General features: G+C 35.5%; 3 protein-coding genes across 3 annotated transcripts; 1 reads left to right on the forward strand and 2 right to left on the reverse strand.

Moving 5' to 3' along the window:
• Positions 1-2648: 2648 nt before the first annotated feature.
• On the reverse strand, positions 2649-6355 carry LOC114519510 (gamma-aminobutyric acid receptor subunit beta-1-like). Its single transcript, XM_028539658.1, has 8 exons — positions 6225-6355; positions 4936-5018; positions 4790-4857; positions 4263-4489; positions 3936-4018; positions 3680-3811; positions 3188-3558; positions 2649-3080 (listed from the first exon to the last, which is right to left on the reverse strand). Exons 1-8 carry the CDS (start codon positions 6353-6355, stop codon positions 2769-2771), a joined length of 1407 nt encoding a protein of 468 aa, XP_028395459.1. The 3' UTR covers positions 2649-2768.
• Positions 6356-8080: 1725 nt separating this feature from the next.
• Positions 8081-10060, reverse strand: LOC114522849 (MKI67 FHA domain-interacting nucleolar phosphoprotein-like). Its single transcript, XM_028543616.1, has 6 exons — positions 9928-10060; positions 9510-9641; positions 9209-9317; positions 8944-9050; positions 8689-8799; positions 8081-8472 (listed from the first exon to the last, which is right to left on the reverse strand). Exons 1-6 carry the CDS (start codon positions 10033-10035, stop codon positions 8413-8415), a joined length of 627 nt encoding a protein of 208 aa, XP_028399417.1. The 5' UTR covers positions 10036-10060; the 3' UTR covers positions 8081-8412.
• On the forward strand, positions 8444-11712 carry LOC114522834 (putative malate dehydrogenase 1B). Its single transcript, XM_028543592.1, has 2 exons — positions 8444-8516; positions 10006-11712. The coding sequence occupies exon 2, from the start codon at positions 10156-10158 to the stop codon at positions 11557-11559; it is 1404 nt and encodes a 467-aa protein (XP_028399393.1). The 5' UTR covers positions 8444-8516; positions 10006-10155; the 3' UTR covers positions 11560-11712.
• Positions 11713-21673: the final 9961 nt, after the last annotated feature.

Raw genomic sequence — 21673 nt, forward strand, 5'->3', positions numbered from 1 at the left:
TCGTCCCAAAAAACATACCTTGTATGGTTCATCCATATATCGATACTAGCTACAATATAGCCGGGCATAGTTATCGACATACACTATAGCTCCATTGTAAGTGATTAAACTTCATACATGAGTAAAACGTTTTGTGTTCTGTAAAAATTGAATGATTGCAAATATTTTCAAAAAATCTGTTAAACAAATGAGAATTTGCTTCTAGCCATTATGGCAGGCAAACAAATATGTTGTGACCTGGGAACCGAAATTATGTAATAACTGCTGCTAACTAAGTCACCAAGACCTGAGATAACTTTCTCGAATGGTCACCGACGACTGTGAATCGTCGACATACAGGTCTTGGATACGTATACGTGCTCAATCATAGTCCATTTTGCCTGTGCAGATATTTGGTGTTATAGACAAAATATAAGATATTTCTGCTGGTTATGTGTTATCTTGATAAATCCGCTTTTTTCTGCATGCGAACAGAATCGCGCAATTTTGAATTGACTAACGGACGTATCAGCGTTGTACACTATGCTTACTGTAACACCAATAAGCGAGAACTTCCCTACATGCAGTTAGAGGTCTGACGCTTTGTTTCTACTTTGTTACTTTGCACGATTAATTGTTCGTTATTTGAACATACAAAAGATCAATATATTAAATCTCGAAATGTCATGAGTCAGCCATTATCCTTGACTCATGAATCCTGGCAGGTAGGTTAATTATATCGTTATTTCTTATCATAAAACTCACCCGAATAACTGCAGTCACAAAAATTGACGTTCACTTGGCTTTATTTTTAGACGCTTCCCTTTTAGCGCACATCTACATCATAATTATGCTCGACACTTGGCCCATTCCAACTGAAATGATCACGAAAAATTCTTGTAATTTGTAAACGTTTAGGAGAAAATGCGATAAATAAATAACAGCTGGGATATTGCTCATTGTTTTACAACAATCGTCCAGTTAAGATATAATCTAAAGTAACAAGCATATAATTTAGGCGTTAACAGATCAGATGAACTTCAAATGTTGTCCTCATTTTCCAATGTTAAAAAAACTACGCGTATTTACAATAAACAGGGAAATGGAATTAACATAATCACAGAACGTTGATGATTTATTAATAATTACTGCCACTTCTGGTGAAATGATTATTGCCGGATTAACAGGCAAGTGCGCATATTAAACACTTCTTGAGTTTGCTTGAATGCACCCAAAATGCAAAGAAGCAGCTTTGAAAAACGGCGGGTGATTCAATCTATTGTGAAGCACGAAGATTTTATTCGCCTACGGTAAATTTCGGAAGAAATCCATTAGGGAGTTGTTTAATTTCTACGGCTTGTTAACTCCAGCTGTTGCAGTAAAGGGTGAAGAAGTAATTTATTTATACAGCCGTGCATGCTACATCTGCCCATTCTATTTAGTCAAAGCGGTATTCCCTAAAACATTTTTTCTTTTCGAATTAGTTAGAGGTTTCCAATTATCCGTTGGCGTTTAAAAAACATCGTTGTCTCCAGGCTAAGAATGAACAATTGAAAACAGATGATTTTGCGTTCTCAAAAAGATGTATAAAACAGGGCCATCTCTGAATTCTTTAAGGTCAACTTCGAATTCGATTCGTTCAAAAAATGGTAAAAATATTCGTAGTTTCTAATGTTGTAATATTTACATGTACACGTACGGCGTATGGAAAAAGAAAAGTAAAACTAAACAACCGGCAAAATATTGAATAATAATAACTTCTGTTAATTAAAAAATCGGCGCCAAAAGCAGGGGCGGCGCAGCTGACTCCAACGGAAAAAGTTCAACGTAAGGTCTCCACCGACTATATTCTGCATGCCTGATCTACCTGCTCCACATGCCCTTTTTGCAGGCAAATTTCCTGCGCGCGAGCCTGAACTCAATTATGGGAAAACTGCATGCACCAGGGCCTGGCTGCACTTTGACCACGAGGAGAGAGCGGAGGAACTTCCCTTGAAGAGTTCATAAGATACGACGTGGTCGGTTCGATTGGTTTGAAAACAAGCAGTTGCAAAACAAACCGGCGAAATAACTTCCCTTGTCGCTAGCTTCCCCTTTTCGGAGTGACGTGCTTAGTCGATGTTATCATTTCTGCTTAGTCGATGTTATCATTTCATTAAATGGCTCTCACGTTGCAGCTCCTTTTAGTTATAGCGTCGAAAGTACGAGTTTACCTTGACGTAGATCGTGAACTTCATTGAAGGCTAGGAGATATGTCCGCCCTGACTGAAAGTCCATAACTCAACAAACGTATATATTTTTATTATCATTATGAAGACTTGTATAATGTGCATGTAGGCGTGCAGGGAATATTTGCGGCTTGCGCGCATGCATGCATAATGAATTTGGTCACAGCAGGTGTCAATGCACGTGACAATGCAATGCACGTGGCAATGACAGCGTGCAATGCAAAATATGTCAACATCAGACAAGCATTTGGTTTAAAGTGTTCTTCACTTTGACTCTGGCGCGACTTTGTTTTTAAAACAATGTTTTACAGCCCCGATTACAGTCATTACACTGTACTATCAGATTCGCTGTTCACGACAACTTCTTTGCTGTCAAGAAGCATTACTAGTGAGCATGTCTGTTGGTTTAGCATACTAGAGTTTGTATATATCTATTTGGATATCTCATTTGAACACTTCACATCTTTTTATCTTCCATCTTCAATACAATGGAGCGTAATCGGATCCTTGGAAACATTGTAGACTAGATAAAGAATGCTCATTGTGCCGTCCACTTCTTCCCTAGCCACGATGCTTATATGTTTTCCAATACAGTGCTAGAAACAGACAGTAGCTTAATACATACACAACTCGGCTAATTTTATCAAGCCACAGAATGCTCTTAAATTCTTGCTTCTGCTTGTAGTAGTACAGCGTTTCTGGATCCAATGTGTCTTCCTTTTTTGCTTTTACACTCTCCTTACTTTTACTTTTTTCCGTCGGCACAATAAAAATAGAATGGTAACGTTGCATACGTTGTTTAGCTTGCTCTTGATCTTGTTCAACTTTTACAGTGGAAGATGGGTTTACACCTTTATTTACCTTACTCTTTTTCTAAACAGCAAATAAGGAGTTATATACGATCACAAACAAACATTATTTTTTCAGTGAAAAACAGTTCTTGGTTGTATATAAAGACGGTATGTACAAATTTTACTTACGATACTAAAAACGTCGTTTCCTGGCGAAACCTTTCGCAATTTCCTCAAGTGCGTCTGATGTTTCAACGTTAACAATAGTATATACTGCATGAGGGTCGAAAAAACAAAACCAAAAGACACCAGGAAGAAAATGTCGATAGCTTTCACATAACTAACTTTGGGCATTCTTGAATTAACCGACGACCATATTGTTGCCGTGGTTAGTAGTGTGGTTAAGCTGAGTGCAACCCGAGCTGGTGTGGCTCTAGGATCCACCCAGAAAGAAAATCCTGCTAACATGACTAGAAATGCACATGGTGTATAAACTTGCATCACGAAATATCCCAGCCTCCTTTCGAATGTGAAGTATGTGTGAAGGATGGAGTATTTTCCTAAAACAAATAATCAAGTGGGTGAGAGTGGTGGTCATTATACTGACACAATGGCATTGCAGCAACAGTTACTATTGCAGCAACAGTTTTACATTTACTATAGTAAGCCAACAGCTATTACCTACTGGGTATGCCGCCTCGGTACTGTCGGATTTCATATTAGTTACCAAAAATTGCGACAGTTCATTATCAAAAACCGTTACAGCTGAACTTCCTTTCCACGAATATTTTACGTGGTTGACTGGATAATTGTCTACAATAGAAAATGATTATTATTAAACGAAACGGCATTTTGTTTCGAAAAATAGGATAACCGAGTTAGTTAGGTCATTCACTACAAAAAGGGTCTACAGCAAAGTTGACTTGTCTCGACTTACAACTGACTAGTGTTAAAGGACAGACTTGCACATCGAACGGGTATGACGAGAGTTCCATAGCGCAGAAGGATTTTGCCGTAGCCCTGCATGTAAAATGAATATCAATTAAAGGTTTTGAGTGAAATATACGACAACATCACACACTGGCAAGCATATACATGCATTGGCCACAGAAGCAGACGGGTTCATTTATACACTCTAAAAAAGGTGCATGTGCTGTACGAACATTACCAGTTTTTTCCTCAAAACAACACACCTTAAGGCGTGCAAATAGAATTTTACCTGCCTTCTGTAATCAATCATAATGAAAGTAATCATTTATCATACCTTACACCCCAGAGGACTCTACCATCAGGATAAATATCAACTCTGTTATTACCAACCAGTACATCATGCACGTATGAAGTTACAGAGTTCTCAAAAGTTGCATCAGGCACCCAAATGAAATCAACAGGCTTCTTTGCTCCTGTTATGAACGTCAACGAGCAGTTTAGAGAATGCTGAAGACGATTATCTCTCCATTCTTGACGAAAATACATATCAGTCACGAACGTCTTAAAAACGTTAGAAAAGAGATTCATTGAAGTGCAATTCAAAATATCTATACATGAAAATTATTTTTCTTGATAAGACCCAGTATATATACGTATACTCTCGATAAACTAGACGATAATGCAGATTATTATATGGTTTTTCAAAATCCTCTATTCTGATTGATTGAAAATCCCATATCCAGTCTCTATCTCGCTCCTTCGTCGCTCGGTCCATACTAAAAAGCCTCGATTTGATATTTCACAGTACACGGACCTCACCTCACGCTCGGTCAATAATCAGTTAATATACTATTTTCTCACCATATCAACCTCCTGAATATCTCTGAAACCCAATACACTGTATGAGACATTAACTCTCACGGGATCTCCTGTAAAATAAATAAACCAACTTGATATAGAAAGGAAACAATTAATCATAAAGTATAACATAATTTCTACTCACTTACCACCATAATGTGGCCGTATTCTTGGATCATATCCATTAGAAGTCAGATTTGACAGAACACTACTGACTCTCGTTGTTGAACAGCTGATACAAAAAAAATAGTACCATGCATGAATACAATACAAATTGAGAATTTGGGTCAACTAGTATGATATTATATGATAGGCTATACTATTTTATGTATCTACGTGTTTGTATTAAGTGTATGCACGATAGCTAAAGCTTAGCTCTAGAGATCGACATTACGTTACAAACTTTGAATTGCTAAAATTATGAAGTAGAACACTGAATTCCCATGAATGCCTCTCTTTGTACTTGGTAACATAAGTACAATTTCGCATTATTTGCAAACACTTGTGCAGTATATTGAAGCTTCGAAATATCTCAGGTTCACTCAAACCACTGAAGTTTAATTAATGGAAGTATGGAACCCACCAATATAATGGTCAATATCGTTGCTATAGCGAACAAAAATACCGGACCGCAGTAAAGCCGAAAGTTAATTATGAGGAAAAACCTGGTTTTTAATTTTGTTTAACTTCATACACCAACTATTAAAAAGTTGGGCAAGCGCGCTTTGTCGGCCTCATTCATCGAACCGTCACTGTTACCCGGCATGATAATGAGAATTACGACGCCTTTTTCAACATTTCTACCGGCCCAGAATATTGCTCAAAATGTTGAACTTTGTCCAATGGGGAGGACGAACACAAATAGATCACCTTTTTTCTGTGTTTATTTTTTTTTAACTTATTTTAGGATGTCAGAGGCAGATTATATTCACTTGATTATATTCACTATATATTTTTGAACGAATGTACTTGAGTATTGCTTCGTAATCATGCATACGCTCAACTATAACCACAGTAACTGTGCTATAACTTTACCGTAAACACAATGCATGCTTAATTTGTGCATGCATGGGTCTTTGACACGAAAACGAGGCCATTGGGTAAAATGTGAATGAACGGTAAAAATATAACGGTCTATTGCTTCTCAGATATCAAAACAGATATAATTTTGGTGGTATAATTTTGATGTGTTTATGACTAAAATTGTAGCTAACCACCTTGATGGATATACCGATACGATACAGAAACAAAACATTTCAAAATGTCACAAGTTTTCCAGAATCACTGTAGTGCGGAAATCATTGTTGTATGAAAGGCCGGGCAGGAGAGAACTTATACACTAAGTTGCTATCGTTAAGACCAGGTGCAGCGCAATGATTACTACATGCGAAACACTAACGGTGTGGAAAAAGAAGAAATGAATACTGAATTTTTATACCTTTCATCTTCTTCAGTCGAAATCTTTGATGTGTTCTTCTGAAGTGCGGTTGTACACGCTAAAAAAATCATACAGCACACAAGAAACACTGCAAATAATCGCCCAATGACACTTTTTAATCCAGAATACATATTGAAAGTGATTTGCAACTGCAACTATACGAAACTAACAGGCAGCCCAATCAACTTAAATTGTTCGATGGATGCAACATAGATTGTTATCTGCCCATTCTTTGAAAGAATGTTGCCGGCTAGGCTTGTAATCATATGTATCATGGGAGAGCAGGTTACCGCTACGGCGCGATTTACAAAGAATAGATATAACTTATTAATTCATTGTGCCACCTGACAGATAGCCATAATATAGGTTTCTTGAAACACAGGCGTGAAAGGCCTCAATTTGCCGGTTACATGCAAATGAGAGCTACATGAATGCACGTCTGAAGCAACAAATCCAAATTATTCGTGGCGTTTTTTTAGTCCCTATATTAAATTTTCAATACGATTTATTTATTTATTTTTAATAACTGCATGTCAACTTTATACAATAATGCCAATGTCATTGATCTTTACTGCATGTGGGCGTCTATTAACAAAACAATCGTAATACAGCCTAGATATGCACGCAAAACTGCAAAGGACTGTCGCACATTGTAACGAGTTGTATGGTAAGTTACACGGTGTTATACAGTGACAGTGGAGAAGTTCGTACACTCGTAAATCCTTTTTCAAATCTTATGAAACATATATCCATGCCCAAGAGCTGCAAAATGTAGGCTATACATTCATTATACAAGTTGAAACTACTCTTATTGTCAAGATCTTAATCAGGCCATGCATATTAAAGCTAATTTCAAACCTCTTTTTATACGATAGCGGAAGAACCCAACAGAAAATTTTATAATACCGTGTAATTTATTTTACTTGTAGGCGGTTTTTGATATGCTTGTTGTCATAATAAATTTTTTTAAACATTTGAAATAAACTAAATGTTTTATAGCATACATGTTTCGACATCTTTAGTGCGGGCTTATTCGGCTAAGTCGAAACATGTTTGCTATAAAACATTTTGTCGTTTATTTCAGATGCAGATGATATAAAAACTTTTTCATTCAACCTGTATAAAGTTACTTGCGGGCCTTGCGGCTTATATAAAAATATACCAGGATTTCTATCCGTTAGATTTCTTGGAAGAATAATATATGCAAGGGAAAGGAAGGCATGGTTATATTCATTTTATAGCTACATGCATTCAAGCATTTTATGTTAAGCAAGAGAAGCATGATTGTTATATCAATATGTTGTGAGAGACCCAAAGTATCACATCCATGTTTTTCCAATGATGGTGTCGTGAATAACAAAATTATTTATCAAATAGGACTAAAAATAAGGCATATATTTACATAACAAAATATAAACCAAAAAACCAAAAGTGATCATTCTGAAGACCTAGGTTAGAAAGAGTTAACTGATATAGAATGTAAAATGACTATATAAAGGCTAGTTCAGAATTAGGGAGAAATAATCGTAAGTACCTAACTTTTTGTCAGCACTAACAATAATTCTAAAACGTAACGCTTAATCAGCCTACCACCCTGAATATTTTTTTCTTACTTCCTATTCTTCGATACCTGCAGGATTTGCCTAGGCTTATTACTCTAGGGATTTTTCGTCAGAATGGATAAACTTAACGGGGGGGGGGGGGATAGAGAAATGATAACAAATAGACAGACACCAGGATATGAAGCCAAATAAACCCTAAGATATTACCCCAAATATACAGTTTAACCCCCTCCCTCCCCTTTTATTTGAATGCCTAAGGTAGTCTTGCAGTTTATGCAGTTTTTTGAAGAAACATTTGCAAATTAAGGTTTCAGGAGAATTCCTTTATTACCAATTTTCAGCCCATGGGAGCAGTATGTGTAGATAATGGTTGTTTATTGAATTCATCAATCATAGTCAACCATAGTTTTTTTATCTCTTGGAACATGCATTTAAAACAACACTATATCCTCTTTCTATAAATACATCATGTTTCAGGCAAAGAAGTTTGCCTCAATTCCAGAGGTTGTGCTCAGCATCTACAATGGCAACGCTCCCTGGTCAAATGATGTAATTATAGAAAGAGTGTTAAGTTGCACTTTGCATGTGTTCATTGTTGAATAATTCCAGCAGTTATATTGTTATTTTCACGTTTCCTTAAACTTTGTATGTTTAGGTCCACGCTTATGTTTACCAGCTTCAGCCATCTGAAATTAAAGAAATGATCTCATGACTCAAAATGATTTCACATGTGAGTAGCCAATATAATGTATGTAGTCAAATGCTGATGCTCCAATGTCACTTGAATGAAATTGACACCTCAGAGTACTTGTAGATGTAGATTTACTGTGATGTGGTTCAAGAATCAAGAAAAAGAGCTACCCTGGTAAAAAACACATGCAATACCAAAAATCTGAACATACATATCCAGGAAAATCGTAGTCAATTCCGAGTTCTTTTAACTTAGCTCTCTTCTTCCCCTCTCTTGACACAAGGTTACTGACTTGCTTTGTGTGTTGCTTGATATTACGAGGCTAGAAAATTGAACATAAACACAAAATCATACTTCATAGTTCACATAATATATACACTACAGACTACAGTTTTAGCAAATTATGGAACCTTACCCCCATTATGAAGATTACTATTTTAGAAAGATAAAGAAACCTAATTTTTACCCTATTGTGGTTGTCTGTGTTTGTCCGACCATATGGCTTAGTTCTAAATCTTCTGTTTGATCCGATCCACAGACGAGGGTGAATTTTTTCTTTAGGAACAACATTACCTATCAGAGGTTTTTACTTTAGCTTTTACATAATGCTGATAACTTAAATAATATTCACCTATTATTTAAATTATTATAATTATTATCGTTATTAATTGTTATAGTATTAATGTTTTCTGAAATTAAATATCTAAATGCATAAAAAGGTGATTGCATACACTTCAACAGTCTTCCAAACATCATATAATTGTTCATTGTTTCTGCTACAATTTTGGCCACATCATCACATGCAAATTCCACAAATGCATAACCTTTCGAGCCACCAGTCTAAAATATTGAAGAATATAAATTTTTGCTAAATGTGTGTACTGCACATGATATATATTTGGGTATAGTTTGTACCACAGGTACAGAACTATTTCACCTTTCTACCTATTTAGTCGGTGGCAGTTTTCATCCAATGTCAAGTTAAATACATTCAACATTGGACAGTATTAAAGAAAGCAAATCTACACATACCTTTTTACTTCTCGACAAACGAAGCCTGTTAACAGTTCCAAATTGTGAAAAAAACCCTTTCATTTCATGCTCATAAAATCCATGTGGAATGTGTCCAACATAGAGTACTCCTGGGGTCATCTCATCTTCACCCTAAAGTAAAAATTTTAGTAGTTTAGAAATACCTTGACTGATTATCTTTTTGGAATCATTGGAATGGCCAAAATGCACTCACAAATCATATATCAAAATTCAGTCTATTACCAGCAGTTATTTTTCAGGCCCACATGGCATGAAATAATTATTATGAACCAACACTTCAGTATATTAACACTGATCCAAAGATTATCAGGATACACGTGATACAGAAATATTGAAAATGTATTTAAAGGGTATCAATGTCTACAAAATGTTCAGCTCTAATACGTCTTCTGCTTACCTTATTCCTAATTTTCTTAATCTTCTCTTCAAATTCTTTTTGTTTATCAGTATCTAAAGCTAAACTTCCCTTATTTAGCGCCGCTGTTGTTGCGTTGTCGGCCGCCATTTTGATTTTCACGTGGTCAGTGGATGTGATTGAGGGCGCAAACGTTTGTCACATTTTTGTTTCCATGGTAATAATAACGTAAACAAATTTTCCAAAAGAAGCAAAAAAATTGAAGTAAAGATGGCCAAGTATGTTATCGCTGGTAAAGCTGATTGCCCGTTCTTTGCAAAGACAGAAATGCTCGCAGATGAATTACAAAAGGTTTTGGTTAATTTTCGTGTACATAAGATAGCGGTCAACCCGGAAGATTGGACAGAATGGTTAACAAAAACGTGCAATGAGCATCAATGGCAACACAACACTTCTCCGCTGATTTGGCGTGAACTAGTTGATAGAGGAGGCAAAGGATTGTATCTCGGTGGTTGTGATGACTTTATGGAGATGGCCGAGGCTTACTATGGAATACGTTCTACGAAAATGAGCGAAGAATTAGGCGCGATATCGAAAGAAAATCTTGCTATGAAGCGTGTTCTAGACGAAGAAAAAGCCGAAGCCCAGAAGGCAATCAATCCTTTAAGAATCACGATCACCGCTGCTGCTTCCCCAGTGAATTATATGGTACTAAATTCTCTATTTAGCGGCGAAATCTTTGGTTTTAGTCAAGACTTAGCTCTGACATTACTAGACACGCCTGAGAACGAGGAAGTCTTGTCAGGAGTGGCGATGGAAGTCATTGACTGTGCCTGGGATTTGCTCAAAGATATTTCTCAAACGTCGGACTGCACGAAGGCATTTAAAAACGCCGATCTTGTCTTGATACTGGATGCAGATTGCAGCACCGAAGACGTGGATATTATGGTACAGAACGTTACTGTATACAAACAGTACGCTGAAATTATTGAAGCTGATGCAAAGAAGGATACCAGAATCCTTGTGTGCGGAAAAACTGCTAATTTTATTGCCACTATAATTGCTACATTTGCACCATCGATCCCAAGAAGTAATATTTGTGCTTTGTCAAGGCTACAGGAAAACCGTGCCAAGGCAGTCTTAGCTAGGAAATTAAAAGTCAACTCATGCGGAATCACTGATCTTATTGTCTGGGGTTGCCCTGGTAATGATGGCTTGTTTGACATCAGCATGTCACAGGTGAAAGGCTATGATGGAGCAATTTGGGCACCACATATTGAAACATTCTCAAGGTCTGTTGTTGAAATGATTTTTGATCAAAAGTGGGTTGCCACAGAGTTTCTACAGGAAGTGAATAAACATGAAGAATCTCTTAAAGTTTTGCACAAGCCTGCTCCAAGCATGTCAACAGGTGTGGCTATACTGGACTTTCTCCAGGAGTGGTGGAATGGATCGACAAATCAGATGACCTCATTAGGGATGGTGTCTAAGGGATGGTATGGTGTTCCAGAAGGCATTGTATTTTCATTTCCAGTAAAATTTGAAAATGGTCAATGGCAAGTGCTCGATGGTTTAGACATCAATGATGATGTGTCATATAGAGTAAAACAAATTGGAGAGAACCTAAAAAACAAAGTTGATCTGGTGCTGCAAAGCCTTGAAAATAATAGATAATTAAAGTTGCCAATGTACAATATTGTAGTAATTATTCTGTAACATACACGCACGGTTGCAGGCAGCACAAATGACATTGTGTTCAAGATTTACTATTTTACAAAATGCATGATTTAGAGCTAAAGAATACTAATGAAAACTACATTCTTTCTATCTCTGGATGTTTTATTCTTTCAGCTTCACCTTAGCGATTAGTTTGGTTCACACTTCCGAAGCATTTTCGGTCTAGAATAAACTTATTGTCGAATGAACAAGCCTGATTTAGTCGTCATGCCTCGCCCGCCGTGGTAATTTCACTGCTCTATAGCTAGAGCTATGTGCCATGGTAGTTTAGGTATTTAAAAATAGCATGTTGTGATTACGTACATAAAAAAAGAGAACTTCTACGTTCTGAGAAGAAGTCTGTAGTCTAGAAATGAAATTTGACGATATTGAAGTTTTTCAACTGTTTTAAATGTGCTGGAAAAGCAATAAAATTACATCTTTAGAGTTAACGATTATTAATTAATATATAGCCGAAAAACGGGCAATTTTGAAGGCGATTAAAAAACAATATTCGATGGCGATGCAACGGCCCCCAACGATTACGCAGGCATTGAAGAACCTGCTTTTTATTGTCCTAGCAAGATTATCCCGCTTCATTGAATGCGCACCACCTAAAATTTATTCAGTGTTTTCTTCGACGTCGTCAGAAGAATGATGTTAAATTCGAGACACGTTTATCTTTGGGATTTTTAATTACAATAAATCATAAAAAGCTATTACAGGGAATATTGAGTTAACCTTAATTAGAACTGGAAGACTTCAAGATAAGAAAACCCCGCCAGTTTATCAATAAATTTAGATCAATAAGTGTATATTCATATTAAGGCAAGTCAAAATATGTTCGAAGGGAGGACGAGGATCGATGTTTATCAGCCGGTTTAGCAAAGAAAATGAATAACAGTATCATCTTCTCAGAAGATATAGAGACGTGTTCTGTTGGTGCCAACAGTGCCTATTTCGTTGTTGTTAAATTTCCATCCAAGAAGCACCACATCATCAACTACATTTTTTTTGCGCCATTTTCTGTGTGTTGATAATTCCAACAGTACTATTGAACGGAATTTCCGTGCTGACTATCTTAAGGAACGTTCATTTAAAAGCAAAACCGTGCTACTTCGTTGTTGTTATTCAGTCGACTATTGATTTGCTCGTGGGAATCATATCCCTACCATTGTATGTGTTTATCGCAACAAAAGAACTTTTGAATACTGCGAAATGCGTTGATATCATCATTGTAGATACTATAGCATTCATGCCAATGGCTGTATCCTTTTCAAATTTATTTTTACTGACTTTGGAAAGATACATGAGCATTCTACATCCTGTTGCTCATCGCTCACACATTACAAAAAGAAATATGTTAAAACTTCTTGGTTGTGTAATTTCGATGGTCATTGTTGTGGGTCCTATTTTGAAAGTGACATCCGAAAAGGTTCAGTCCACAACGATGGTTGCCATAGTAACTTTTCTTCTTACATTCAATACATTTGCCTATATAAAAATCTTCTTTACGGTGAGAAATATGCAGTTTCCTAACGATGCTATCGGTGTTTGGTCAGAAGAAGAAAACGTATCGACTGTTGGAAGAAAACAAAGAAGATCGTTGCGTGAGAAAAAGCTTGCGAAATCTTGTGCACTTGTGGTTGCTACCAGCTATCTCTGTTATATGCCTTTTGCATTTTGTTTTATCTATTTCAGAGATGATCGCACGAATTTCAGAGTAGCGATAGGTTGGTGTGTTGTCGTTGCTAGCCTCAACTCTAGCCTTAACTCTGTTGTATTCTTCTGGAAAAGACCATTATTGAGGGCGGAAGCATTGAAATTTTTGAGAAATGTCGCTCATTTCATTTCAAAACATCATCATGATTTACACTAAATAAAACAAACTGAATGGAAAATAACTCCATACATGCACACTGGTATAAGTGAGTTTTAATAGAAAAGTATAATGAACTTCATGCATGCGTTTTTCATTCAGTGAAAATATATATAAAATAATAAATATACTCGTAGTAATACCAATAGATATAAAAATGTATATATGTTGTATAAGCATTTTAGAGGGTTTTCCGAACTCTTTTATCCAACCTAAACTATTTTGTGCATTCCTGTAGTCTAGCTGGCCTAAAGCTTATGCAGTATTATTGAAGTTAAGAAATAGAAAACATTTTCCGTGTAACAGTGTTTCTATACAGTTATAGGAACACTTGTGAGAGTTTGGGAGAACGGGAAATAATCAGTGGGAAAACGAGCCCGTAGGGCGAGTTCTTCCACGTAATTTCGAGTTCTCCCAAACTCCCACTAGTGTTTCTATAACTGTATAGAAACACAGGAAAAAATGTTTCTACTTCTTTTATAAATAACTCAATAAAAAGGTTTTGTACAAATATTATAATTCGAACCAATTTCATATTCTCATTACATTACTTCGCTTGTCAGGTTCCGCGGAAAAGTCCAGTGTTTCTATATAGTGATAGAAACACGCTTCTCGACCAATCAGCACGCGCGTACTATAAATGTTATATTATAATCGTAATAGAAAAACTGATGTGAGAATCGAGATATATTGTGGAACTTTCGAGTCGGAACTTTTAATTACGACTGATAAATCATAAAAAGCTATCGATTGGAGTATTAAGTTAACCTTAATTACCAGACCTTATTATAATTACATCTGAAAAATTTCAATAACAAAAATCTGCCTGTGTGTTAATAATAAAGTTTAGATTATTGACATCAAAGTCAACTGTCTCTTTACTATATAAATTCTGATTTGGAAAGAAAATGAATAACAGCATGTTGTTAATTCATCCGATTACATTTATTCTTTCAGTTTCATCTAAATTAGCGTTTAGTTTGGTTCAAACTTCCGAAGCATTTTCGGTCTAGAGTAAACTTATTGTTGAATGAGCAAGTCTGGTTTACAAAAAATCACATCGTCACTCCTCGCCCGTGGAAATTTCATTGCTCTATAGAGCTATATGCGCCAGGTATTTAAAAATAATATGTTGTGATTACGTGGCATAAAGAAGAGAATTCTACGTTCTGAGCAGAAGTCTCCAGTCTAGAAATGAAATTTAACGAGAACTGGAAAATTTTGAACAGAAGTTATGCATGAGCACTGAGTAGACTCGGCTGTGCGAAGGTTGTCAGATAGCACTATCCGCCGGATATTGAATTTTGCAATCTGTTTTAAATGTTCTGGAAAAGCAATAAAATTCAGTACATCTTTAAAGCTAACGATTATTAATTAATATATAGAATTTTTAATTAAACATTTCTTAGGTTAATACCGAAAAACGGGCAATTTTGAAGGCGAGTAAAAACACTATTCGATGGCGATGCAACGGCCCCCGAACGATTACGCAGGCATTGAAGAGCCTTGCTTTTTATTGTCCTAGCAAGATTATCCCGCTTCACTATATGCGCACCACCTAAAATTTATTGAGTATTTTCCGGCTTCGACGTCGTCAGAAAAATTATGTTGAATTCGAGACACGTTTATCTTTGGGATTTTTAATTACAATAAATCATAAAAAGCTATTACAGGGAATATTGAGTTAACCTTAATTACAACTGGAAGGCTTCAAGATAAGAAAACCCCGCCAGTTTATCAATAAATTTAGATCACTAAGTGTGTATTTATATCAAGCCAAAATAAAATTATGTTCGAAGGGAGAATCGATGTTTATTAGACGGTTTAGCAAAGAAAATGAATAACAGCACTATTTTCTCAGATATAGAGATGTGCTCTGTTGGTGACAGCAGTGCCTATTTCGTTGTTGTTAAATTCCCATCCAAGAAGCACTACTTCATCAACTACATTTTTTTCTGCGCCATTTTCTATGTGCTGATAATTCCTACAGTACTATTGAACGGAATTTCCGTGCTCACCATCTTAAGGAACGTTCATTTAAAGTCAAAACCGTGCTACTTCGTTGTTGTTATTCAGTCGACTGTTGATTTGTTCGTCGGAATCATATCTCTACCATTGTGTATATTAGTTACAACAAAAGAGCTTTTGAATACTGCAAAATGCGTTGATATCATTATTGCAGACACTATAGCATTCATGCCAATGGTTGTATCCTTTTCAAATTGTTTTTTACTGACTTTGGAGAGATACATGAGCATTATACACCCTGTTTCTCATCGCTCTCACGTCACTAAAAGAAATATGTTAAAACTTCTTGGTTGCGTAATTTCGATGGTCATTGTTGTGGGTCCTATTTTGAAAGTGACATCCGAAAAGGTTCAGTCCACAACGATGGTTGCCATAGTAACTTTTCTTTTTACATTCAATACATTCGCCTATATAAAAATCTTCTTTGCGGTGAGAAATTTGCAGTTTCGTAACGATGCTATCGGTGTTTGGTCAGAAGAAGAAAACGTATCGACTGTTGGACGAAAACAAAGAAGATCGTTGCGTGAGAAAAAGCTTGCGAAATCTTGTGCACTTGTGGTTGCTACCAGCTATCTCTGTTATATGCCTTTTGCATTTTCTTATATCTATTTCAGAGATGATCGCATGAATTTCAGAGTAGCGATGGGTTGGTGTGTTGTCGTTGCTAGCCTCAACTCTAGCCTTAACTCTGTTGTTTTCTTTTGGAAAAGGCCATTATTGAGGGCAGAAGCATTGAAATTTTTGAGAAATGTCGTTCATTTCATTTGATAACATCATCATGATTTACACTAAATAAAACAAACTGAATGGAAAATAACTTAATACATGCACTCTGGGATATTGGTATATAAATGTGTTTTAATAGAAAGGTAATGAACTTGATGCATTGCCGTGAATATACTCATATAATAATAGACATAAAAATGTATATTTGTTGTAAATGGAATTTTTCATATATGCAGATACATAGAGACATGCATACTGAATATGTAAATGAAAAATTAACAACGCCACGTTCAATACTTTTATTAAATGTAAAAATAATAATAAATAATATGTTAAGGTTTGCGATATGAAAGGTTAGGAAATTTGATTAAGATTAAGTTTCAAATTCCAATCACATGCACGCCTTTTTATATTTGGATTAATTTAATAAATATTGTCATCCAATAAAAACAAATTTATTAAAGTTAAAATTCACTATAGAGCATAAAGGGTTTTCCGAATGCAAGCTTAAGTCTTGAAACTCTTTTATCCAACCTAAACTATTTTCCGAATTCCTGTAGTCTAGCTGGCCTGCAGCTTATATTATTGTTGAAGTCGTATGTAGAAAAACTGATGTGAGATTGGAACATTCAATTCGGGACGTTTAATTACGACTGATAAATCATAAAAAGCTATCGATTGGAGTATTAAGTCAACCTTAATTACCAGACCTTAATTAAATACATCTGAAAACTTTCAATAACGAAAACCTCACTACATGTGTGTAATTAAAATTTAGATCATTGACATCAAAGCCAACTGTCTCTTTAATACGACGTATAGATAAATTCTGATTTGGAAAGAAAATGAATAACAGCACTATCATGTTAGAAGATTTTATAAAGGTGTGTACTGTTGGTGGCAACAGTGCTTTTTTCATTATCTTAAATTTCCCATCTAAGAAGCATGTCATCAACCATCTTTTTTACTGCGTCGTAATTTGTGTGCTAATAATTCCTACAGTATTTTTGAACGGAGTTTCAGTGCTGACTATCTTAAGGAACGTTCATTTAAAATCAAAGCCATGCTACTTCGTTGTTGTTATTCAGTCGATAGTTGATTTGTTCGTGGGAATCATATCTCTACCATTGTATGGGTTTATTGCAGCAAGTGAACTATTGAAGACTGCAAAATGCATTAATGTAAACATTGCAGAGTCTATAGCAATTATACCAATGGCAGTATCCTTTTTTTACTTGGTTTTACTGACTTTGGAAAGATACATGAGCATTCTACATCCTGTTGCTCATCGCTCACACGTTACAAATAAAATGATGTTAAAATTTCTTGGTTGTGTAACATTTATGGCCATTTTCATGGGACCTATCTTGAGAGCCACTTCCGAAAACATTCAGTCAACAACGAGCGCTGTGATAGTAATTATTTTTCTTGCATTCAATACATTTGCCTATATAAAAATTTTTTTGCGGTGAGAAATATGCAGTTTCCTAACGATGCTATTGGTGTTTGGTCAGAAGAAGAAAACGTATCGACTTTTGGAAGAAAACAAAGAAGATCGTTGCGTGAGAAAAAGCTTGCGAAATCTTGTGCACTTGTGGTTGCTACCAGTTATCTCTGTTATATGCCTTTTGCATTTTGTTTTATCTATTTCAGCGATGATCGCATGAATTTCAGAGTAGCGATGGGTTGGTGTGTGTTTTTACGTCGTTGCTAGCCTAACTCTAGCCTTAACTCTGTTGTTTTTACTTCTGGAAAAGACCATTATTGAGGACGGAAGCATTGAAATTGTTGAGAAATGTTGTGAGTAATTCATCCGACAACATTGCTTTTCACTAAATAAAACTGATTGGAAAATTATATATATATACGTATTTCGTAGCTAATACTGTAATAGAAACAGAAAACCAGGACGTTAAAACAATGCTCTGGAACATATATCCATCACGTAGCATTTTACGAAAGTATTATGTATATATAATAATGTATGACCACGCCTATATCAATTATCGGTAATTTTAAAAATAATAAATAATAATCAATTATCAGCATGTGTTTATACAGACAATGATTTGCCGGTTTCCTACCAATGCACGTTATACATTTGGGATATTCGTAGCAACATCGCAGCAACATGTATCAACTATTAACATCTTAATTTTTAATTAACTCTAGCCAGCAGAATTTCAGTAAATTGGCCCAACAAATTATAAGTAGTTTCTCAATAAGGTAAATTGCAATTCATTACAATTCACATGCATGCAGCTGAAACTTTTTTCTTAATTAAAATTTAGTATCAACTCATCTCACACGAAGTGGGATGAAAATTGGAAAGATGGAAAATGATAGTGTTTTTTATTCTATTATGTATTTTTTTTGTCACACTGTGTATATGCATCCAAGTTCACGCATATTATGACTGCGTGATATAATGCCCCTGCCTGGCTGAAATACATTGCCGTACATTTGTCACTGACACAAATATATAGCTCTATATATAGAGTGATGTATTGCCGATAAAATAAAAATGCATGGTCATCCCCAGTATAACTTGCAGTTCATTTGGCCACATATACCCATGCTTTAAGCAAATAAATAAATTATATGCTCATGACATTGCCCATAGCCTCATATATAGTATCAAATACATTTATTAGACGAGAGTTTTCATTTAAATGCTTAATTGGTATATAAAATCTACATTTGAAACTAAGCCAAACTTTGAATCATGCGTGGTAGCTACATACTAGATGAGCATACGTGCATTGAAACGAAGTTCCAAGAAAATGTAAAAATACACTGACACTGTTTTAAATGTAGTATAATTAATTTGGTGATAAAATTAAAAAAAAATAAAAACAAAACGCAATTAAAACCTTTATGCAGGAGCAATATATGTCTGTACACCGCCTTCACATTAGTACTGTAGTCTGTACCATACTACAATATAGCTACACTCGGCTGCCATGCCGACACTACGATCAAACAACATCGTATTATTAACTCAAGTCCAAGAAAGGAACTTAAAACAATTAAGACAACGATTGTGTGGAGATATTTTCTGGAGATACTTTCATTCTATTACAAAGTCGTTTGTTAATTAAAAAAACTTCTAGTTTGACAAACAAAGAACTTTGTCATCATATTTTGAATGAGTCTGAGACTGATGTGTTCTCACCTGCTATATATTTATGAATATAGTGAGATATATAGGGTCAACGAAATGGTCAACTTGTGCAAGCCGAGTTATACTCCTGCTCTCATTTTTGCCCTAGCTTGATTATTATCTCAAAAAATCTGTCGACTCGCAAATGAATATTATTAAGCTCGCGCATGCATGTATAGTTGATATTTTTTATTCAATTTATACGGCCAAAAACGATACATATATTTATTCTTTAGTGAATTCACTGCATGTTTTCGGTAAAAGTTGGCGCTTTGTGAAAGGAGAAATGAAAACATCATTAAGGACGTGGATATCGTTTTGTCTAGAGTGCAACTAATTTGTCTTAAGTTGATCGATATGCTCAGTACCTACGTATATACCTCTTGTCGTACGTGCAATAACAGTTTGTATGCATCAAAACGTATATCTCATGCATCATTCAGTTAAATAGCGGTAATTTGCCTCCACCCTTTTCTGTGCATAAATATTTGGATGGAATGTATTCATAAATATCGTTTTGTTTGACAGAAATAAAAGCGGCTAGGGAAGAACCATTACTCCTAGCCAAAATTATCCCAAAACGGCGTAAAGTTTAATGTGTCATTATTCAGATGCGGAACAGGTATGCAAAATTCATGGTTGGCAATATATCTATGCAAAAATAAATCACATTACATAAATAGCGTATTCCGCAGCACATTTCCTGGTTTGTTTAAGCCTTTGATATAGTTGCAGATTTTTGTGCCAAGTTTGGCAAACGGACAGTCCAGTCAGTATATTAATCAGTTTGTGTGTGCATGAAAGTTCATAAAATAAATACAACGAAGAAATTCATGTTCTCGTTAATATACACACACACACGTACAGTGTAGTTTCTGCAAAACCTACAATCATCCCGCATGATCGTAAGTCCCTTGTACTGTTAGAAGTAAAATCGATGAAATAATTATAAACCCGCCCAAGAGTCTAATTGCGAATAATAACTATAAACGGGCTGAATCATTCTGGTACATTCTTTCATGGAAAATCGTATAAATCGAATAAAGTAAAATAAATCGAACTAAGTTATATTTTGGGACTAATTAATATTTTTGGGTTGATCATGGCAAGAGAACAACAGACTATAAAAACGCATGCATCGTACATTGTAATGGGCATGGATTTCGATACACATACAGTCTCCAATGGGAGGAATTAAGGCGGTTTTCTACTAGGCGAAATTTTTCAATCGAACAAAATTTTTCGCTCGATTTTCTTTTCAATTGTGACCGGTAAAGGGAATCCGCTACGGTCGAATTCTCACACACGCGTGCCGCGTGCGTGACAATGCACTGGCGCTTTCTTTGTTAAATTTGAAGATTTCACAAACATATTTCTTGAGCAATATCTCTTCCCATCTTCATGCATGGGATGAGCATTACATTAATTATTCAAGTTATATTATTTTTTTAAAGATATGCATAATAGGTTTGATCAAGATCAGTAGTGTATGTCATGGTCAGTATAAAAGAAGGAAAATCGTAATGTTTATCCATGCATGCGCAGTGTGAAAAAGTATAACAGTGATTTCAAGAAGCCCATTGAAATGCAGTTTTTTTCTCAAGTTGGTACTGAGTTTTTTTCTCAAGTTGGTACTGAGCGGGAGAACTGCAATCCATCTCTTTTTAAGCATTTGAAATAAACGACAAAATTTTTAATTGCAAATATGTTTCGACTTAACTAAATCTTCAGTGGGAATGAATTAGTTATTTACATTATGAAATATATAAAGATGGCTTATAGTTAAGTCGAAACATGTTTGCAATTAAAAATGTTGTCGTTTATTTCAAATGCTTAATTACTCTTGTGCTATCCACTTCTCTTTTTCACTTTCGAGTACCGAACCTGTTGCTCTCTTGTTAATTGGCTTTTGTATTCTCTGTCATTGTATTTGTATTTATGGCGGGATAAAAGATCTGCTTGTTCTTACAACATACATAAAATATCACAGAAATTTTTGAGAAATTCAAAAGACATTTTAACTTTCAGCCGTCAGAAAAAGGTCTTATGGGAATACAATGATGAAACAACGTTGAATTATAGTTGTAAAATTTACCTCAAGACATGAACCTTAATTCCACGTTGAAACCACGCCTTTTTTATGTCTTTGAAACAATATCTGGAAAGCAACGTTGAAAAATCGTTGAAATTTGGTTGTCGACGTCGCGACGAGAGTTCGCCCTTAATTCAACGTTGAAACCGTGTCGTGTGCCCACTATAGGAAATGTCTCCCTGGT

This window comes from Dendronephthya gigantea, unplaced genomic scaffold (genome assembly GCF_004324835.1).
Source record: "Dendronephthya gigantea isolate DGI-Jeju-01 unplaced genomic scaffold, DenGig_1.0 000000F, whole genome shotgun sequence".
Lineage (NCBI taxonomy): Eukaryota > Metazoa > Cnidaria > Anthozoa > Malacalcyonacea > Nephtheidae > Dendronephthya > Dendronephthya gigantea.

What these genes read in the sequence shown, in the direction of transcription:
- LOC114522849 (XM_028543616.1), bottom strand. Translation starts at nt 10,035, where the DNA reads ATGGCGGCCGACAACGCAACAACAGCGGCGCTAAATAAGGGAAGTTTA. An exon ending in GTTTGTCGAGAAGTAAAAAG is followed by an intron (nt 9,318 to 9,509) that starts GTATGTGTAGAT and finishes TCAATATTTTAG; the next exon opens with ACTGGTGGCTCGAAAGGTTA. An exon ending in ACTACGATTTTCCTGGATAT is followed by an intron (nt 8,473 to 8,688) that starts GTATGTTCAGAT and finishes CTTTAATTTCAG; the next exon opens with ATGGCTGAAGCTGGTAAACA.
- LOC114519510 (XM_028539658.1), bottom strand. Translation starts at nt 6,355, where the DNA reads ATGTATTCTGGATTAAAAAGTGTCATTGGGCGATTATTTGCAGTGTTT. An exon ending in TCGACTGAAGAAGATGAAAG is followed by an intron (nt 5,019 to 6,224) that starts GTATAAAAATTC and finishes TTTTTGTATCAG; the next exon opens with CTGTTCAACAACGAGAGTCA. An exon ending in GAAACGACGTTTTTAGTATC is followed by an intron (nt 3,081 to 3,187) that starts GTAAGTAAAATT and finishes TTTGCTGTTTAG; the next exon opens with AAAAAGAGTAAGGTAAATAA.
- LOC114522834 (XM_028543592.1), top strand. Translation starts at nt 10,156, where the DNA reads ATGGCCAAGTATGTTATCGCTGGTAAAGCTGATTGCCCGTTCTTTGCA.